Below are 20,768 nucleotides of genomic sequence, written 5' to 3' on the forward strand. Positions count from 1 at the left end.
GTTGCCCGTCGGAGTTCGTTGCTCTTCCTTGGAGAGGGTGCATTCCCTTTTGCTCATCCTCGATTCCCTTTGAAGTTTGCTCCTCGGATTTCCCCCTTTCCTCTCTTCCTTCGAATTTCTACTTCTCTCCTCCTACTATCTCCCATCTCTCCAAATTGGTGTAGTTTATGCATTGAAGTTTCTATGTTTCAAGCTTTCAAATCCATGAATCATTACATTTTCTTGTTATCTCTGTGCAATTTGCATTTTTCAGCGTGATCTCTAAATGGTCTAATTAAATTTAAAAAATATTAATTTTTTCGAAACCTATTGGTTTTTCTATTTTGGGATGAAATGTTTTTTGGCGAAACTTCAAAAACCTCAAAACGAGGACCTTGAAACGTTACTTGTGACTACGTTTGATATTGATCCAATTTTAAAAGAAAGTTTTAAAGGTTTTAACAGGTCCAATATTTCTGACCTAACGACATTGTGAGGAGATGATGAGGCGGGTTGTGAGCCGTCTTTTGGCTACCAACCACACCAAGAAGCACTGGCAGCAGCACTACCATCACAGCACAGCACTAGCAGAAGCGGGCAATCAATGCCCCCCTTTGTGTCGAAGCATCACCAGCCACTATTTACTATGCACCCAACCACACCAGCTCCGTTGCACAACTCAGGTGTGTTTCTTTCCATTCTACATTGCACCTTAGATAAATATCTTTTAATACCGATATCAGTTTTCCAATAATGTCGTCGTGGTTAATGAGTATGGTGTGTTTGGATTTTTAAACTTTCTAACCCAACAACCACAACCAATGGTGTTTGTAATCTATTTCTTAGGTATACTTCTTTCCTAGCTTTTTCAATATAAGGGTGTATACCACCACTTCCGTTATTATGTGTGATACCACAATTTATTTGTCCACTCAAAAATTAGAATCAAAGAATTACATTTATGGGGTTTTATCAAAAAGCTATCCACACTATTGAAGCCACTTACATCAAAGAAAGGCTGCCTATTAAAGGAAACAAGAGAACGCTAAAAAAGGTTATATTTTGTAATATGCAACAATGTGCAGACAAGAGTATGCTGTGCGCGCTTCTAAAGAGATCTAGGATTCAAATCCTATTGATATTGCTTTTTTAAAGAGGATCTGTACATTTCTTAGAAGATAAACTTGACTAAGGTGGGTGGGTCTCTTTCAAGAAGGAAAACTTGACTAAAATGTATACCCTTGCCTCTCTAGTGACTCCCCGGGTGCGTGGTGCTCGAGGGTAGTGGGCTCGGCTGCTATGTTTGGACTGTAGATTTAGGGTTACGCAGGTACAAGCCTAAGCTATGGTGGATCAAAAAGATCCATGGTATATATATGTGTGTGTGTGTGTCCATGAAATCTCGTCATGGATGAAATAAGAAAAAGCAACAATAACTAAAACTGAAAACTGAAAGCTAAGATCTCAGAGATTATACAAGATGAAAAATCTAGATCCTACTATGCTAGGTATAGGGTACAATAAGTGATGGAATATGGAAGAGCTGAATAAAACAATCAATCAACCTCGTATGCCAGGCAAGGGCCCATTGAGGATGTCCATCATGGGTGATACAAGAAGGCTAGAGATGTCGATAGTCTGCTGTGAGGATGAGGCTGTAACGATGGCAAGCTAGAATCTCCTGAACTTGGGGCTGATGAGCAGAGGATGGTTGGGGTCCGATGGGACGATGGCATCTAGCTCTCTGGAGTGTGCATGCCCGATGTGATCTGACTCCCATGGGCCTGTTGTGAGGGGGCACTGTGGTATAGGTTTCTCTATCCATTGTGATGGGCTCTTGTGCCTCCCTATCCACCACTCTAGGTTGGTAAAAACTGGTGATGGTAAGTTGAGAAGAGGGCTATTGGGGTGAGGATCTGTGAGTTGTGACTCTCTGTGTCGGTTGAGCTCTAGCAAGAAGAGTCTAAGGCACCCTTGATCTGGGTACTCTATGATCCGGGATAAGGGTCCAAATCCCCCTCTGAATAGATGGTGAAATCTCTCTTTGATCTCATAGTAGACTTGGCATTGGCAAACATAGTGCTCCTTTGACTTAACTTCCGTCTGACAGAGTCCACATGTCCTGTCCTCTTTGGGTATTTGCTCAGCTGTAACCGACCCGGCACTGCAAAACACATTTTTAAATCCACAGCAGAGCAAACACTGAACAGAAGGAGATGAATAAACACTACACAGCACTGAGGCCAGAACGGGCCGACCCCTCTTTCGGAACAATATTTCATTTCAGAGAGTTACAAATATGAGAGATGAGGATGTTTTTCAACACCAGATTTCCAAGACCATCACAAGCTTGTAGAGCCAAGGAACTCCATATACAGCCGGCTGTACAGCATACACCTCTGCAGCAACCAGTCGAGCAAGCGATAGAGAGAGAAATAGCTGCTGTATGGCCAGTCCTTTGCAAGGGTGCTGTTGTACGGCCAGCTTCTGCAGCAGCTAGACGAGCAAGAGTAAAGATCTACAACTGTTGTGCTGCTGTACGGCCTGTTCTCTGCACCAACTAGGTGCGGAAGAAAAAGACAATCACACTGCTGTTGGCCAATAGGGACAGAACTGCACAGCAGCAGTACGGCCAGCTCTGGTGCAACCAAAAGGAGGAGACTCTACAATAGCTGTCGGCCAGCCTGAGGGCGACCAGCTAAAGCAAACCAGAACAGTAGCATTGACCTGCTGAGAGAGAGAGAGAGAGAGAGAGAGAGAGAGAGAGAGAGAACCGGCCTGTTTTCTGCAGATTAACGAGCATATGAGAGAGAGATAGATCCCATGACTTGTGCATGAAACCAGTCGATAAGAGGCCTACTCCTCTATGTATAGCATAGGGTTGAGGCATAAATATCAAAAGCACCCCTTTTTTTATGCTCACGATTCCCCAAATGTGGAGAGCAAGGACAGCCGCCATGAATATATATAAAAGCATAAATAGTCCATGAGATATGGGTGCCTTTTTTTGTGTGTCCATAAGGATTAAAATTTTGGTCCACCCAATGTGTATGCTCTCAATTACAAAGCCCATAAAATGTCCACCCACTTAAATAAGTGTGTACAGATAGCCTTATAAATTATTCATAAGAGAAAAAGTCCTGCAACACACATCCGGTGTCCGAATCTCACGCAGAAACTTTCTGAGTACAGCCTCACTTGCCCATCCGTTTGAGGGTGATAAGCTGACGAGAAGTCCAATTTGTTGCCCATATTATCAAATAAGGTTCTTGCCTCTTGTGTTAGAATCTCCAACATTCATTGTATGGCTGTCCATAATGTTCTAAGTGTAGAGATAGCTAGTGTTCATGGTGATCGTCTCTCACGATAGAAGTGAAAGAGAACCGTATGCTGATACCAATGTAACTTGGTTGAACACAATGCTAATCAATACACTTAAATACACTAATATTTGATAGACACTTGCTCAAATACAAGAAGTAATTTGCTGAATTGACAAGAGACACACAATGAGCCGGAACGGTTGACCCCTCCCTCAAATAAAGTATATTGATCTTGGGAGAATCAAGTACATAGTGTCATGTGCATTTCTGACCAGATTTCCATATCAATGCATATAAATACAGTATTGCAAACAAGTGGTTGTCGATGTAGACTTGTAACCCACACTACCCTCTCAAGTGCCCATGTTCCCTGAAATTTTTCCCCTTTTTTGCTCTCTATTGTTCCACCAACACGGTAGCAACAATCTGCAAGAGAGCACGTAGGACAAGAGAACACTACACAGGGTATGTGATCTTGTAATCCGGTTCCTCCATGTTGCTACTTGCTTCCATATTTAAGCATAAATGCTTACCAATTGCAAGTAGAGTCGATGACAATGGAAGTCTTTGCGATGGAAGTCCTTGGAGTGATGAGATCTTCGATTTGTTGCATTTCTTCGTGACAAAAATCTTCAAGAGGATGAAGGGAACCTTGGAAAAGTTTCCCCTATGGTTCAACTTGAGAAAGGAGCCCAACAGCCCTCATGAAGGAGACGCCAATCTCTAGAGAGAGGAGGAGTAAGGTGGTGAGGTGTCCAGTGTAGGTGGCAGGCAGGTGTTTTGTGGAGCAAGCTAGAGTGGACACATGGCTGGTTACTCCCTTTGTACAAATGGGTTAAGGTCTGGGCGGTGGACATTGGGTTATGTCCACCTCGGGACATCAGTGTGTGTGAACACCGGGCTGATCATAATTTATAAGTAAGTTTTGGTCGTCCAAAACTTAATGAAGCACTTATAAATTAGTGCTAACTCCTAAGGCTAGGTTTATGACCAATACTTACCACCTGTCACATGCCACATAACCATGTCAGCAGACAGTTTCACACGCACGGTTCGCGGGCGGGCGTCTCCTTACCCGGAACTACACATTGGTCAAGCAAGCGTGAAAACATCATGCAATTTCAATTGCAAGCAAGCACATAAAGATGCTATGCAATGCAGCATTGGTATGGACAATCCCCGTTCATGAGACTATACCAAAATAGACGTGCTCCAGGCAAGTACACAAGGTACCAGACCCAATGGAACACCAATCCACCAAGCATTTTCGGGCATGTACACAGAGGCAGAAGTCCCAACGGAAAGCCAAGTCCACAGTATCACATGAGTGGCATCAATCCGCGGCATAAACAACTGCCATGGACACCAGTCCAATGTACATACATGATAAGAAAGCACGGGTGGACCAATTGGGTGGCCAAATGGTGACAACTACCTTATACGCGCTGGAGATTCAATGAAAGGCAATGCAGGGAACTTTGTGTGAAAGAACCCCTGCATGGGGAGACAGGTAATGCTATGTCTCAAGTCTTATGTGCACAAAGATGAGGCTTCTGTGACTAGAAAGCAAGCCTCCACCCCGCATGGGTCGAGAAAAGAAAAGGATATATATGGCAAAGAGAGTGACAAAGAGGATGTTAATGTACATGTGATGCATGCTTCCCATGGGAAAAGTGATAGGCATGTTAGTTGCTGCGGTTTGCCTATGGACTTGGCTAGAGATGAGCTCCGTCATGGGCTAGAAGTTGTGCATAATGTTGGGACAGCCAAAGCTGATTATGTATCACGTGCCACTCATGCCACCGAGTATACCCATGATGAATGAGTCTCATGCAGGGATCCTTATGTGAATGCAAGTATTGGGAGGCTGCCTTTGCACAGGTGACAGTTGCATAGAGCACACGCCTTTGTACCGCATGTTTCTCATCAGGGTTTGATGCATTCACCTACTATTTCCCCATTGGATAAGGGGAAGAGAAAGCAGGAAAATGAGGGTCACTATGCTAAGAGGCTTAAAGAATTTAAAGCAGGTGACAAATCTATAAAGTTTGAAGCCTATCATGGTGATTATGATGCAAGCAAGGCAATGGCTTTTATAGCCGAGTTTGACTTTGCCTTCAGTGATGAGAAATTCTCTGAGAAATCCAAGATTCGCCATGTAAGCATGTTTCTAATAAAGGACTTGGCTGCGTATTGGTGCATCACGGAAAAGCTCTCTAGCAACTCCGTTTAGACATGGGAGGACTTTAAAGAGAGATTTTATGCACAAATCTTGCCTCTCAATTACGTGGAGAATTGAAGGAGCTCAGCTGTTAGGGTTAGGGTTTGGAAGGTACTTTAGCAAGAAACGTAAGAAGCAGAGAGAGGAACACGACTGCTCATGTATTCAGTAGTGATAAAAGTGAAGTACAATAGCCACATAAAGAAGTGACCTAATAGATGTGTTCACATGGTTCGGCCATAAAGTGTGCCAGGTTGACCAAATCACTTATAAACTATTATAAGTGAAACTAAGCTAAAACTGGGGGAAAAAACCTCCACTAACTGAAGTAAAAAGTGCCCCAAATAATCTACTGATGATCACTAGCACTCCTCTGGGTGCATACACAGCATAAAACCCAACAACCCCCCCTGGAGTGATATGTGATCACTATACATCATCCACCAAAAGGAAACAAATTCAAAGCAGTGCGGAATGCTTCGAATTTCGGACGTGGTAATGCCTTGGTGAAGATGTCTGCCACATTCTGATCTGTAGGACAGTAGATCAGACTGATATCACTTGCCTGGAGTCTCTCCCGAACAAAATGATAGTGAATCTCAATGTGTTTCGTGTGAGCATGAAACACAGGATTCCTGGCCACAGCAATGGCACTCTGACTATCAGTATAGATAGGTGTAGGCTCCTCCATTGAAATATCCATATCAGTCATGAGACGACACAGCCAGACACACTCAACGGTAGTAGTGTAGGCTGCTCTGTACTCTGCCTCACAAGACGAAGTGGCCACTGTGGTCTGTTTCTTGCTTAGCCAAGAAATACAGGAAGAGCCAAGAAAGAAACAATTTCCACTAGTGGAATGTCTGGTATCAAAATCACCAGCCCAATCTGAATCGCTGTAAGCATATAATTGCTGTCACCCCCCTCAGGATAAAGCAACCCAAGAGACAAGGTACCCTGCAAATACCGAAATACACACTTCACAGCTTGCCAATGTGACAATCGCGGGCTGTGCATGAATCTGCTCAACTGAGATACGGCATACTGAATTTCTGGCCGTGTAGTACACAAGTAAATAAGGCACCCAACAGCCTGAGCATATGTAGTGGCATCAAAAGAAATACTGTCATCTTGTAGTGACAGTTTCATCCCAGGCTCCATAGGAGTGCTAATAGGCTTGCAATCCTGAAATTTAAACTTCTCCAGAAGTTTAGCAACATACCGAGATTGCAACAACCCAATGCCTCTGTTATCCTGCACAAACTGTATGCCCAAATAGTAGTGTACGAGCCCCAAATCAGACATGTCAAATGTCTGTTGCAGTATCTCTTTAAAAGCTGCAATTTTGTCATCATTTGATCCCATGAGCAAAAGATCGTCTACAAGCGGAGCACAGCAAGAGGAGATTATGAAACAAGTGACAGAGCTTTTGGACCGAGGTTTGGTTCAGCCAAGCTCTTTGCTATATTGCTCACCGGTCTTACTGATGTAGAACATAGTTGTAAGGTACGTACGGTACGGTGCGTTTAAGGTATGAATTTTGGAAGACCCAAATTTTTTAGGTATGTTAGGTATGTACATGAAAAAAATAAATATTTTCATACTTTTTAAATTTAGGAGTCTAGACAAAGATGTCAACAACAACATTTTCTATGAAAACAAAACTACAGTGACCATACAAAGAGCATAAGCCTCCAAAAAGGCACGATTCACGAGATTAGGTAATAGAAAGTTCAAAGTACAAAAAGAAGGCCTACACCTAGAACCTAGAAGACTTGAGTGCTTGAGAGAGAGTGAGTGAAGGCTTGACTACTAGAGCCTAAAAGACTTGATACAAAAGGCTTGGGGTGGGGGGGGGATATAAAGCGCCAAGGCCGAGGCACCAAAGCCCATGGGCAAGCCAAGTTCCAACAGCCATAAACAGCTGAAAAACAGAAAAAAAAAAACGGTCAGAATGCCCAATGGTCATAAATGGTCACCCAAAAAAAAAGGATTTTTTTTTTTCCAAAAGAAATCCATACCGGTTTGGTCCAATTTTTTTTTTTTGGGGGGGGGAGGGGTGCGCTTATAAAGCGCTAAGGCTGAGGCACCAAAGCCCATGGACAAGCCAAGTTCCAACACTCATAAACAGTTGAAAAAGAAGTATAAAGAAATAGTCAGAATGCCCATTAATCAACAGCCATGAACAACTGAAAAAACAGTAAACAAAAACGGTTAGAATGCTCAATGGTCACAAACGGTCACCCAAAAAAGGGTTTTTATTCCCCAAAAAAATTATGTACCGGTCTAGTCCAGTCCGTACCGTACGGATTGGGACCCACGGTACGAGGAGCAGAAACAACCATGGTGCAGAAGAAGGATGGTTCCTTTTGTATGTGTGTGAGGATGACAAACTTCTTGTCTATGTTTCATTTTCAGATCATGCACACTCCAAGAAAGAAGAATGTGGTGGCAGATGCATTGTCGAAAAAGCCATATGTGGTTGCAGTGTTAGTTGCCTCACGTGGGGATTTGTCTGCCATGCGTGAATTGTACCATACAGATGCTGATTTTGGGCATATATGGACTGATTTAGTGGTTGGACATGCACATGCCTCTTATGTGATCAAAGAGGGGTATCTCATGAAGGATAACTAACTGCCTATGTGTTGTGTCAAACATGAGGCAAAAGGTCATTGATGAGTGCCATGCTCCTTCGTATCCAGGACACATAGTTATAATGCCTACTATGTGCATGATTGAGCATTACTTATAATGCGCAAAAATATAGAGGCATATGTACTTGCATGTATCACTTGCCAAAAAGTAAAGTTTGACAGGCAAAAGGCTTGGTTTGCTTCAGCCTTTGCCTATTCCCTTATAACCATGGGAAAGTGTTGCATATGCAAGTTCTAGGAACGAGAGTCATATCCATTGCATAATGCACGTGCACGCATCTCTGCTTGCTTGAAAATGATTTCGCGTGACTTGTTTTCATGTGACTGCGTGCTATGATGTGTCTAGTTCATGGGCAGGGGATTTCTACCTTATTTATATTTGCAAAGGTTTTATAACCTTAGGGAGTTCACACTCACTTTAAATATCAGGCCGCCTGTTGGCTAGTGTCTGGGGCCAGTTCCATAACTATTGTCCAGCCAGCCTGGTAGGCACCCTCACCTCCTTTCTCATCCACGTGAGGCCATTTAATGGCTTGGACACATCCTGGGAGGATGGAGGAGGTCATGGAGGGACGGGACATCATACTACTTACAGAGACGCACCAGAGCCCAGAGAGGGGGCTACTCAAAGTAGAGGGCTATCAGTGGGAGTTTACATACAGGGGGACCACACGGCAGAGCACATTGAGAGGATCTGGGGGTATAGCGGTACTCTTCAAGCGAGAGCTACAGGAGCGCTATAGGTGGTAGCACATGACCAGGAGGCTAGATACATGTGGATTAGACTGCAGCTCTCAGCAGACAGGGTGGCAGGATTCAGGAGCACTGACATGCTTTCCACGATCAGGGGGGGTAGCACAGTGGACTACATCATGGGGTCCATGGAGACCACACAGGTAGTGACATATGAGCATCATGTATATGACGGGCTATTCCAGATGGATCCCTTGTCACCTCTAGACACACTCACCACCTAGCTGTCATCTCTACTACATACGGCTGCCACCCGCAGCTTCTCCCATCATACACACATTGCACATACAGATAGATCTGGGAGCATGCCCCAGAATCGGTGGTATGATGATGAGTGCAGAGAGCTATATAGCACCTCGTGCCCAAAGAGCACTGGGGACCATCATACAGAGACAGGCGAGCCGACAGATGAGGATCCTCACACGCCGTAAGAGGCGTGCATATGAGGAGGCACAGTACTGGGATATATACACCTTCTCATGAGCAGAGATGCAGCCACTGCATGGCGCAGGATGAGAGAGCCTTGCCCTCATACCCCGATTGAGAATCCACACACATGGCACACATATGCAAAGAGCCTCTACCATATCCCTTAGCAGCCGCTCATACCACAGCCACAGGAATCCCGCCCTACCACCTCTACTTTCTTTACCGCCTCGATGGTAGAGAGAGCTATCCGCCGATTACAGCATGGGAGATCGGCTGACCACACAGGTATACAGAGTGAGCATCTTATTTATGCAGCTGAACTGAGTGGACTATGCACACCATCGTGCCTCTCCACAAAGCGGGAGACATGCTAGACCCTAGCAACTACAGGACTATCATGATTGGTCATACATTGGCCAAACTTTATGGCGCAGCGCTCGAGGCAGAGTTGAGCTCGTATTCAGAGAAGGAGGGACTGCAAGGCTGGATTCCGACGAGCTTTCTCCTGAGATGTCTGATTGACCAGGCTAGGGCGCGGGAGAAGAGATTATACTGCTGCTTTGTGGATTTTCGCAAAGCATTTGACACGGTGCCACGAGAGAGACTCTTCCAGCGCCTGCAGTCATTGGGGATCCCATCAGAGATGGTTTGGGGCATCTATGCTTTATATGAGCAGGTCTTCAGGCGCATACGATGCTGAGGTGGCTGACTTCATTGGTCACGGTGGTGGGGACGGGGTAGACATCTCAGGTACCACAGTCCACATTATGCTATATGCAAATGATATTATTCTGGTCTCTGAGTCGTAGATGGGACTACAGCACCATCTCCATGCACTCGATGACTTTTGCACACAGAGGGGGCTTATAGTGAACCTTGGGAGAACCAAGGCCATGATTTTCCACACCTCAGGGCCGGTTCGACGACATGCCATCTTCACACTAGCAAGAGGAGAGGTAGAGGTGGTAGACTCATATGTGTACGTGGGGATTACATTTACGAGTCCGCCAGGAAGATTTACTATAGCACAGGCAGCCAGGGATAGACTCACACGAGGATATGCAGCTCTGGCCATGCTAGAGAGACAGTGTCACCAGGCACACTTCCAGGAACCCTGCACGAAGGGGTGGTTGTTTGACACACTAGTCACCCCTACTTTGATGTATGCTGCAGCAGTATGGGCACCTGGGCTCGCCACCTCCACATGGTCTCAGATAGAGAGGCCTCAGATTCTCATGCTCTCACGGATGATCCGCAGCAAACCCTCCGTCCCACATGACATTGTCCGGACGGAGTTTGCTGCACCTCCTATGCTAGTAGAGGCCCTCTTCCAGACGATCTGCTTCATACAGAGGATCAGAGATATGCCATCAGATCGACTCACATAGAGCTTTTGAGGCGTCCAGGTAGCTCGCACAGTGTGGAGATAGGAGATCATGGTATTCACAGATGATACAGTGGCTCTCACTCAGCATGGTCTTGACATAGATCACCTGCCACCTTTCCAGTATGATAGACATGCACCACACATCCAGCTCTCTCACAGTGAGAGGAACAGAGTCCTTCGGCAGGATTTATGGCAGCGATACACTCAAGAGACTTGGATTACACCCAGTCAGTCTCTACCGTCGAAGATGCTATACTACAGAGATCAGTTTATGCGTATCTCAGCGGATGGATTCATATAGAGACCTGGATACATGGATGTGTACATGCCTCACAGTGCCCGAGTGGTGATTGGCCAGCTTAGAGTGTCATCACACCAGCTTGATATTGAGGTAGGTAGGGCAGCACAGATCCCCAGAGCAGAGAGGATATGCAGACTATGCCAGGAGGAGGTTGAGAGTGAGGAACATTATGTATGGAGATGCACAGCATATAGTGTCATTAGAGAGAGATACACCACCATCTTCAGTGGACATCCCTCACTCCGCCAGATCATGGAGTCCACAGACTAGCGCAGATTTGGCCAGTTCTTGCTAGAGACACAGCGCCACAGAGAGACACTGCTACGGATCATACCACAGGGAGAGGATCATACCACAGGGAGAGGATCATACCACAGGGAGAGGTGGGCGACAGCTCCAGTTCACTGATTTCTTCCAGAGATCTATCCCAATGCCTATTCTGACACAAGAGGGGGTTACACTTCAGCGCGATGCGGACCTCCGAGCCAGATGGAGACCAAGAGCACCAGGCTACCAGACTCCCAGACTACATCAAAGGGAGATCACAGAGATACGGGCTCGACATCAGCACCATATCCAAGAGCGGCTAGCTCACTTACGCTCACACCCGGAGATCATGCTCCGAGGTATTTTTGCCTCGCCATCGCCTATGTATCACATATTACACCCCCATTATGGTACTGGTTGGAGCTAGACAGATCTGCATTGCATTCTTGTATACCCTGCGCATATAGGTTGCATACTGAGCCTCTAGCAATAGTGCTCCATCCATCACACCTCCCCACTAGCTCAGAACTTTCATAGTTTACTTCATGTTCATTTTGTCCTTTTTTTTTTTCTGGACATCCAAAAGACATTGACAGTTGTACATTGATTTGTCTCATAGGTCACGTTCGGCCTCTAATAGACGTTAATACAGCTTTCTCTCTCATTTTTTATCACACATTTTGGGGGCTAGCGCATATCTCCCTGGCTCTCTATCTCTCTCATTGGGATTCTATGAGATCTTATTGTCCCTGTGCTTGCCTTGACCATGCTCTCAAGTTTTGAGAGCTAGGGAAGGTCAATGGGCCTGGGAATTTGGGAGCAAAGCTTCATTTGGAGTACGAGGTTTTCATCCCTCCGCGGTGAATCACCCTGCCAGGTGCTAGTACAGTGGAAGACCAGTATAGTGCAGGTGCTTGGCTCAGTGAAGGTGGGAGACTGCCTGTGACACGGTCTTTATCAACAAATCGTTCTTCACCGACAACATTTATGGTATTTGATCTATTTGTATTCATTTCATGAATGGAGGAATTTGGCTCAAAAGCCCGTGAAACTTGTAATCATCAAATACTCTAAGAAATACAGCTTGTATTGAGGGGAGTGTCGGCCCTTTCCGACCCCAGTGGTGGTGTCAAGTTGTGTTTTGTTATTTTCAGATTTGGTGGATGATTATGCTGTACATTAATTGTCAAAGTTAAGTGATTTGAGCTTGTGCACTTGTTTTCCGATTGTGGTTGGTCTTCAGTGAGGAGCAGTTGCACCATGTAAGTGATCTTTGTACGGCATGCAATTGGGTAGGAGGTGTGGAATACCATAACCTATAAGGTTGATTGAGATGCCCCTTTGTGTGCAAAAATCTTGTGAAGTATCCATGTGCTTCTAAATCCCCTCCTTAGAATCTGCAATGAGTACAATATCATCAGCATATAAAAGGATGGAAACAAGAATACCTCCTAGAAAAGGTCCTTCGCCTCTGGTTTTGTCAATCAAGTCTGAGATCTCATCTATGTAAAGTCCAAAGAGGGTCAGAGATAGTGGGCATCCTTGTTTCATTCCGATGGCTCTAGAGACCTTCCCAGATAGTCCTCTCGAGCATCTCACCCTGCGAGTAACTGACTCATAGAAGGCAATAATAGCCCATCTCATGTCAAACGGGACCCCAAGATGCTATAAGCGTTGTAAGAGACGGGGCCGAGGCACTATATCAAAAGCTCTGTGGAAGTCCACAAAACAACAGTATAGTTGGCGGCCATTTGCCTTGGCTTGCTTGATGATAGTCCGAAGTGTGAATATGTGATCCAACGTGGAGAAGGTCCTTGTGAATCGTGCCTGCCTTGGTGCCTTGTATCCTCTTCTCTTTGCCGGTGTGCTGAGCTCATAGTCAAGTATAGATCCATAGAGCTTTGCCAAGATATGGCCAATCATGATGGTTGTGTAGTTACTAGGATCCATGGGGTCTTGCACCTTATGGACAGGCGCAGTCATGCGCGATGGCTAGGTGGGGGGAAAGCCCTCAGAGAGGGCCCTATTGAACATATGGGCTAGGAGGGGTGCCACGGTGTCGCGTGCATAAGAGAGGTGCTCAGCCATAAGCCCCTTGTGATCCCGTGATCGGCTGTTCAGAAGTCTACGTATAACCTTCATCACCATGTATCCTCTGAAGGTGGATGTGGTGGGACGTGCGTGAGGTGGATGTGGGAGAGAGGGTTGGTGGGGTATGTGGTATAATGTGTGTGCATGAGTGCTTGATGTGTGGGTTTGTGAGGGTGGGTAAACATCGTTCCCGGATCCTACGCCAAGCCTCGTCATAATTCCCGCTTAGAAAGAGTTAGTATAAGTTCTCATGATGTTTATGACTATAAGTCCTCGTGATGTTTATGACTCAATGATGATTAGATTGATTGATAGATGTGTTTGATACTCACCAAGTACAATGCTTTTGTAGGCTTGTAGCCTTATCTTTTCACCCATACAAATGTCACTTCTAATAAGTGGATGCCACATGGCACACTTATCTTATCCACTTATCTCGAGAAATGACTGGTAAACTTGGCATCTCAATCTGACACAATGGTCCTAGGTATGCCACCTATGGGGTACCAATGCTTGATAAACAACCTAGCAACATCTCCAGCACTAACCTTAGCCCTGCAAGGAATAAGCAGAACAAACTTGCTAAAATGATTAACAATCGTCAAACATTGCATATTACACTTACCTGGATTGGGACATAGGTTCATCACAAAATCCATTGAGATATCTTGAAAAGGCTCTTCGGGAATAGGTAAAGGTTGTAACAACCTTGTCTTCTTCTCGTGAGGAGGTTTCACTTTTTGACAAACCAAACAGTGCTGCACATGAGTGAACATGTCTCCCCTCATTTTGGGCCAATAAAACTACCGCTCTAACTTCTCCAAAGTTGAGTTCATGTCCCTATGACCGCCAGAATGCTCTCCTCTGGCTGCTATCTGCTGTGATGACTATAGTGCAAGTCAGGGGAGTTGAAGTTGATCCATCTCCCTCACCCTATGTATATAAGTGATTGCCTAGAACAAGACCTCCATCATCATAGGAGCCGCAGCAATCTCTGCCTGGATGATCTGGATAGCACGGGGAACAGATGGCTTGCTGTGTATCATCAGTGATAATATCATGATTTGAGGACGCTCTATGCACTGCCAATCTGTTCAGGCATGTGTTTATCGTAGCTTGAGAGAGAGGTCATGCTTAGGCAGCACTCTGAGAGACGGAGCTAGCATGGTGCCTTGAAGACCTGCATCACAGATTTCTTTGGGTCACAGTCTTCGACTATAGTGGCCTGACAGGAGCGACAGCAGGACCAGCCAGGTCCCTGACAGCCTACACAGATGTGTGATATCGTCACATGTACATGGAGTGTCAGTAGTGAGCATGCACGATCCCCTCGGAGAGACAAATGCCCAAGATTTGAGAGGTCTCATCCCTCGACCCGACAGCTGCAGATTCAGGATAACCTTCAACTACATGGCGAGCTCCCATCACTCAGGGGAGATGCTATGGCTGCTTTGTGTTCTATTGCGGAGAAGGATGGTATCACTTGGTGACCACACATTTTTATCATGTAGCGTCACATGGATACTTATGCTTATGTAGTTTCTTACAGTTTTTTCTTTTCCATGGTTCAGTATTCATTGTCGATACATTGTACTACTACCTTTTTGGTCTCATAGACCGTATGGGTCTTTTGGAAACTTTAACATATCTTTCTTTCTTTCTCTCCCCCCCCCCAAGAAAGGCAGTCTTGTTTTACTTAGCATGGAAATAAAGCATCGCAAAATAGGTTAATGTTTGTGAGTACCATCAGAAAAAAAGTTTATAATCGGTAAATTTATGCAGGTTTGTCATGGAAAAAGTCAAATGTTTGCCATGCAAAGGCTGCATTCTGCAGGTTCAACAGCCAAGGATGGTGAGTTTTTGTTACAGCTTGAGGTTTGGAAGTGCATTCAGCATGTTTTGTACTCATAACTCAATCTATTATATAGAGTAGTTTTTCTCCTCCAAAGACTTACTTCAGATGGATAATTGGTCTTGTATTTCTTGCATTTAATACTTGTTCACATGTTTTCTAAACATGTTCATAGTGTTTTAACTTCTTCCCCCTGCTAAAAAATCAGCATTATTCTTCTCCTTATTGTAAAAGACTAGCTTTGTCTCTTTAGAATCGAATGCTTATGAAGAGCGGGCAAGAAGTTATTGATCATAGGACAGATATCTAATTTTTGTTCTCCAACAGTATCAGGTAATTGCCTTCGATTATATATCGTATGCAATTCAGCCCTTGGGGCAGAAGGGAGAGCTAGAGAGAGAATCACACACTCTGTTACATAATGGAGTTTACCATGCACACGTAATATCGACAGCATAATCTGATTTCAAGGCCAGGCATTCAGACTACTGGATTAAACATAAGCTTCTCGTTTAGCAGGTGTCCAATCTGTAAGTGAGACACAGAAGCGAGTTACTACAACCATAGAAGGTTCTATCCATGGTTTTACCTTTGAATGGTTGCAATATCTTTAAAAATGGTGCTACTTAATCCTTACAGTTTATTGTAGCTGCTGCACGAATCCCCTTCGTAAGGATTAAATTGTCTAGTGGTTCCAAAAATGCTTGCACTTGGTGAATTAGCTAAAAGAAATTGCCTGGTCAGTTATTTCCTCTAGATTTACTTTACCTGCTTATTCCCTCTAGTGATCCACCGGGTTTTTTGCGATCTTTGCCAATGCAATGTATGACTAGTTATCACAACCGATCTATGGTGATGGAAAGACCAAGATCATTCAGCAGTTCTCGAAGCGATTGAGCTTTGGAGTCAGTATTAGGATTGCTTTTCAGTCTTTGTTAGGAGATGTGAAGATCATTTCATGTTCACTTCCTATTTGACCACTTTTTGGAAGCGTTGATTGTGATTAGTGCCCAATCAAAGACTTAAACCCATGCACAAACTACTTCCTCTTCATGCTCAATACACGGTAGCGAGAGAGAGACCTAATCTACCATGTATTACTAACATGAAGTACTCTTGGGAGTTGATGGCGTGAGTGGGGATGCCATAGCAAGTATTCTATGCTATGCATGATGGAGCTGATGATTTGAAGCATTGCGAGTAACTTTCCATAAGTATATCTATTTATGTATATTGTTTAGTGCTCATGTGTGTACGTGTGCTCGTGCGTTTCTGTGTGCATACACGTACTTGTGTTGATTTGTGGATGCAGGTTGGATCCCCAAGATTATAATAAAATGGTCATGCCATCACTTCCACATAGAAAAGCAGCTTTTCAAGATGGCTCTTAGGAAAAAAGGAGGACAGAAAAAGATGTTTTTAAGCTTTAGATGCTTTTGAAGCTACCTGTTATACAGCTTTAGGCTGAGCGTTATAATTTAATAAACTAAAATCTAAGAATAGTCATTCATAGTAGAAAGCAGCGTAACGTGTAGTTATTCAAGTTTGTTTGTGCAGCAAATCGTTCTTTTGGTGGCTACTGCTTCAAAAAATGCATTATTATTGTTTTAACAGAGATTCATTGATTTTGGAAGCTGCAGAAAACATGCCAGATGAGTCGGAAGTGGTGAAAAAGGTCGGCTGGTTGGTCAAGCTATTGGCAGCAGTGACAATAACTTATGTCAGCTTTAACATGTTTCCCATCATGGGTAGGGTAGGAAACCTTTCCAATGAATGCTGCTGAGATCTGAGGTCTGCTTTTTTGATGCATGTTGTTTCAAATAAAATTCTCATTTTCAGTTTTCAATTGAGAAGATTGTAGGCCGGCCCTGTGGATGTAGGAGTCTTGTTAAAACCCTTGGTTTGCAGGTGATAGCTTGATTTGGCAGTCTGTTGCCTTAGTGCGACTGGAAGACCCCTTCATGAAGCGAAGTGGTGCTTCAAGGATATCTTTGATTGCAACTAATGGTTGTTTCCTGTCGTTATACCATCTTGTTTATAATTAGTTTTGAGAGCTCCTCTCTCAATTTTTAATTTCTAGACTATTATTTTAACAGACAGGAGAAGAAAGAGTTTTGTGGAAGCAGGGGGAGTCACAGAGCTTGCAAAGATGCTAGAATTTGCCCCTGACGACAAAACTCGCTTTGAGGCTGTCAAAGCCCTTGTGTCACTGTGTCAATGTGGTATGCCTTTTTCTCTTCTTCTTTGACACCACATACATGTTTTTATTATAAGTGGAGGCTTTTATGGCTCTTACAAAAATGACTTTCTTCTGTTGACTCGATGCAAAAGATGTGGCATTGGAGGCATTGCACGCAACAGGGGCAGAAGTTTTACTCAAGTCCCTTGTCAAGGGATCCTCCAGCTCAGATGTAGAAAGTCAGTCGTTGCTTCTGCTACAGAAGCTTGAGGAATGGAAAGACGGGTCTAAATAGATTGTGAGCATGGAAGAGGACAAGGAAGTGAATTCAGTCTCCGAATTCCTTGAGACACATGCTTAACAATTCATTATTCTATGCATCAAAGAACATGGGGAAGGTAAGTGGCACACAATTTTGTCTATGGCTGATAAGTGTCTTCTTAGAACTGCCCATCTACAAGTTTTCTTAATAAGTTGGAACTACTTACTCACCTACTCACCTCAATCACAAAAGTTTCCAGTGTTTTTTTCATCAGAGCATTTGAGGGGACATTTTTCAATTGTAACTCTGCAAACCAGCTCATAATAATGGATTATTGAAAAAGTACTAAGCTCAATAATTCCAAATAAACTTTTCTGAGAAAGGTGGAGGAGGCTACAGCTAGCTAGCCTCAATGTTGCTTTTTGCAAGTCAGGAATGGAGCGAGGAGATCTGCCTTTGCTTCAATTTGAATGGTTGTTTTAGCCCTTGCTAATTGTGGATGATATCTGTTGTCGATATCTTGCTAAATTCTGGTCACTTCAGAAATCTCTGGGTATTGTAGTGTTTCTTCTTTTGAGAGGAGCCAAAAATAAGCTTGTAATTAAAAGCATATCTCTGGTCACCAGACACTCACCTCTTCTCCCATGTCCACCAATCTTGACAGGGCTGTAGTATTGAAACTCATCGAAACATTTGTGAAACCACCCCCAAGGGATAAATCACTCACACTGATGTGATGCATGCCTCATAGGAATGACATAGACGGATGACAACCACATAATAGGACTTAAAGGCAAAACTCATAGAGAGGGACAAATTCTATGATATCAGAAGTTACATGACACATGATACACCACAACATGACTCGTGATCATTTAAGCTTTCAACTAACCATTTCTCCTAACCCATGTTGCTAGCATTGTTTTTTTTTTTTCAAATATTTGAAACAGATTCATCTCCCCTGGTTTATCATCCATAGTTTAGTGATTTTTTTAGTTTACTTTAATGTTGGGAAATGCCATTGACAACCCGATTTTAGTCTTCCTAGTTTACTAGCCACCCTTTGTTATACTTGCACTCATTTGTTTTGTCCTTATTGTGTACATGATAAATATAGACAAAAATCTTTGGATGAGGTGTGACTTTTGCCCACTAATTACTTGCTTAGAACTCCTGCCATGCATGCACACTTTACTTTGTTTAATTGAAGGGAGGCATGCATTTTACATTCATCACTGTCCTTGCACCCTCTACAATGATCCTATTTTTTTCTCTCAGCATGCCATACAACTTCAAAAAGTCATTAACCTTCTTTGATATATATTCACCACCCCTATTAAATCTTAGAATCTTTATGTGTCTGCGCGTCTCCACCATGGCCTCAAATTCCTTGAAATGTTAAAATAATTCACACTTTTCTTGTTGAAAGTACATCCATGTCTTCTTAGAGTGTTCAGGTATGAATGTTACACCATGAAAGCATAAATCCATCTTGAAGTTACCCATGCCATTTTTATGTGGGCAGCAGAGAATCAATGTGAAATCCTTGTTATAAGAATGAGCCACATGCCGTGTTCATATCCTTGAGATGAGATTGCATCGACAACCAAATCTTGCTTTTTTATGCTATACAATTGTGAAGATTTCGTTAGATGTTCAAACTTTAAGGTGAAGATTTCCTATTTTGGTTTTTGAGAGTTAGATGTGCAAAGTGTTCAAAAAATGATAAGCACACTACCTACAAATCAAATCAACGATAAGCACACCATCGCCACTGAAAAGCACACCACCTACAAATCAAATCAATCCAATCTCAAGTCACTATGTCCAATTAATTAATCTTGCTTTCATCTTTGCTGATCTAAATAAATTTTCTCATGAGTACATCATGATGATCACCCCATTAATTCAAAGTAAATACCAAAGATGCTACATTATTGTATTGATCTAATTTGGATGTTCCTAATTATTGGTGGAGTGGGTGGCTAATGGGCAAGTGCACATTGGTGGCATATCATAGTGGACCATTGTGATGGGTTTCGAACCTTGTACCTCTTTCACTAAAGTCTGTCGTCCTGACCATTGCACTACCATACATTCATTCCTAGCCTTGAAGTTAATTGAATAATGACCTATTTATACACATGCATTTGGTGCTAGCTGCAATGAAGTTAAGCTTGCACATGACCCTTATGCTTATGTTGATTTAAGGCCTATACATGGTGCACAATTAGAATGACTCGTTATGTTAGTGTGTTTATGCTCCTCTAATTTCTTTCTAAGCTAGAGATAGTAGTTAGCCAACCTACAAACCCAACTTTGATACTTACTTAATTTTCTAGGTACCAAGGATATAGTATCAAATTACAAAGAGATTTTGAAGGATTTAAACAAAAAAAACTAATTTCTATTGTAGATTTTCTCACAAATGTGAGCTCTCAAGTACGTGATTTTGCTAGGAGAATTATCCAGAATGTGACACTTCAACTACAACCTCAGCCACCCACCACGTGGCACACTCCATATGATCAAGGCACATGTGGTTTATTCACATAGTTAATACTTGTCCGCTCAAAGGCTGTTGGCTATCTGTAAGATGCTAAGTGTTAATAATTTCCAACATACTAGATTTCATATGGAAAAGGGGCTCTAATACTATGATAAGAAATTGACCCAAGGGGAAGAATAAACTAGATTTTATGTGGAAAGGGGCTCTAATACCATGATAAGAAGAAATTGACCGAAGAGACGAACATATGAGAATTCATATGGAAAGGGGATCTAATACCATAATAGGAAATAGATCCAAGGGGACAAACCTAAATTCAAGTATTCAATTAGAATACATCAAGATATGGAGATAATCATATTGTAAAAAATAATAAACAATAAACTACACTCAATAATAGTAGGGTCGCATCAGATTTCCTTTCACAACATAAAACAAGCATAAGCTACATCACCATAAAGGCTCATGCATTTATACAAAGCTTACCAACAATTTTTCCTTGTTGATAACATCCTTAAAACATTTATTCTCAACCCTTATACCCTAAATGATTACTGA

The 20,768-nt window shown here is 43.2% G+C and overlaps 1 protein-coding gene across 4 annotated transcripts in view; it reads left to right on the plus strand.

The window, feature by feature from the left end:
• The window catches only part of LOC147615167 (uncharacterized), a 32,015-nt gene extending 13,972 nt beyond the window's left edge, over positions 1-18,043 (plus strand). For 3 of the 4 annotated variants that reach the window (XM_086779186.1, XM_086779185.1, XM_086779187.1), the window contains 6 exons: positions 445-662; positions 15,191-15,260; positions 16,901-17,008; positions 17,169-17,267; positions 17,357-17,482; positions 17,592-18,043. In XM_086779186.1, coding sequence (XP_086635312.1) covers positions 480-662; positions 15,191-15,260; positions 16,901-17,008; positions 17,169-17,267; positions 17,357-17,482; positions 17,592-17,734 — 729 coding nt within the window. In that variant the 5' untranslated portion in view covers positions 445-479 and the 3' untranslated portion in view covers positions 17,735-18,043. The remainder of the gene's footprint in view (positions 1-444; positions 663-15,190; positions 15,261-16,900; positions 17,009-17,168; positions 17,268-17,356; positions 17,483-17,591) is intronic. The other variant, XR_015262758.1, reaches the window with a different exon arrangement.
• Positions 18,044-20,768: the final 2,725 nt, after the last annotated feature.

Source organism: Cibotium barometz, chromosome 40, assembly GCF_041138505.1.
Source record: "Cibotium barometz isolate CiBa-2024 chromosome 40, ASM4113850v1, whole genome shotgun sequence".
NCBI classification, from domain to species: domain Eukaryota; kingdom Viridiplantae; phylum Streptophyta; class Polypodiopsida; order Cyatheales; family Cibotiaceae; genus Cibotium; species Cibotium barometz.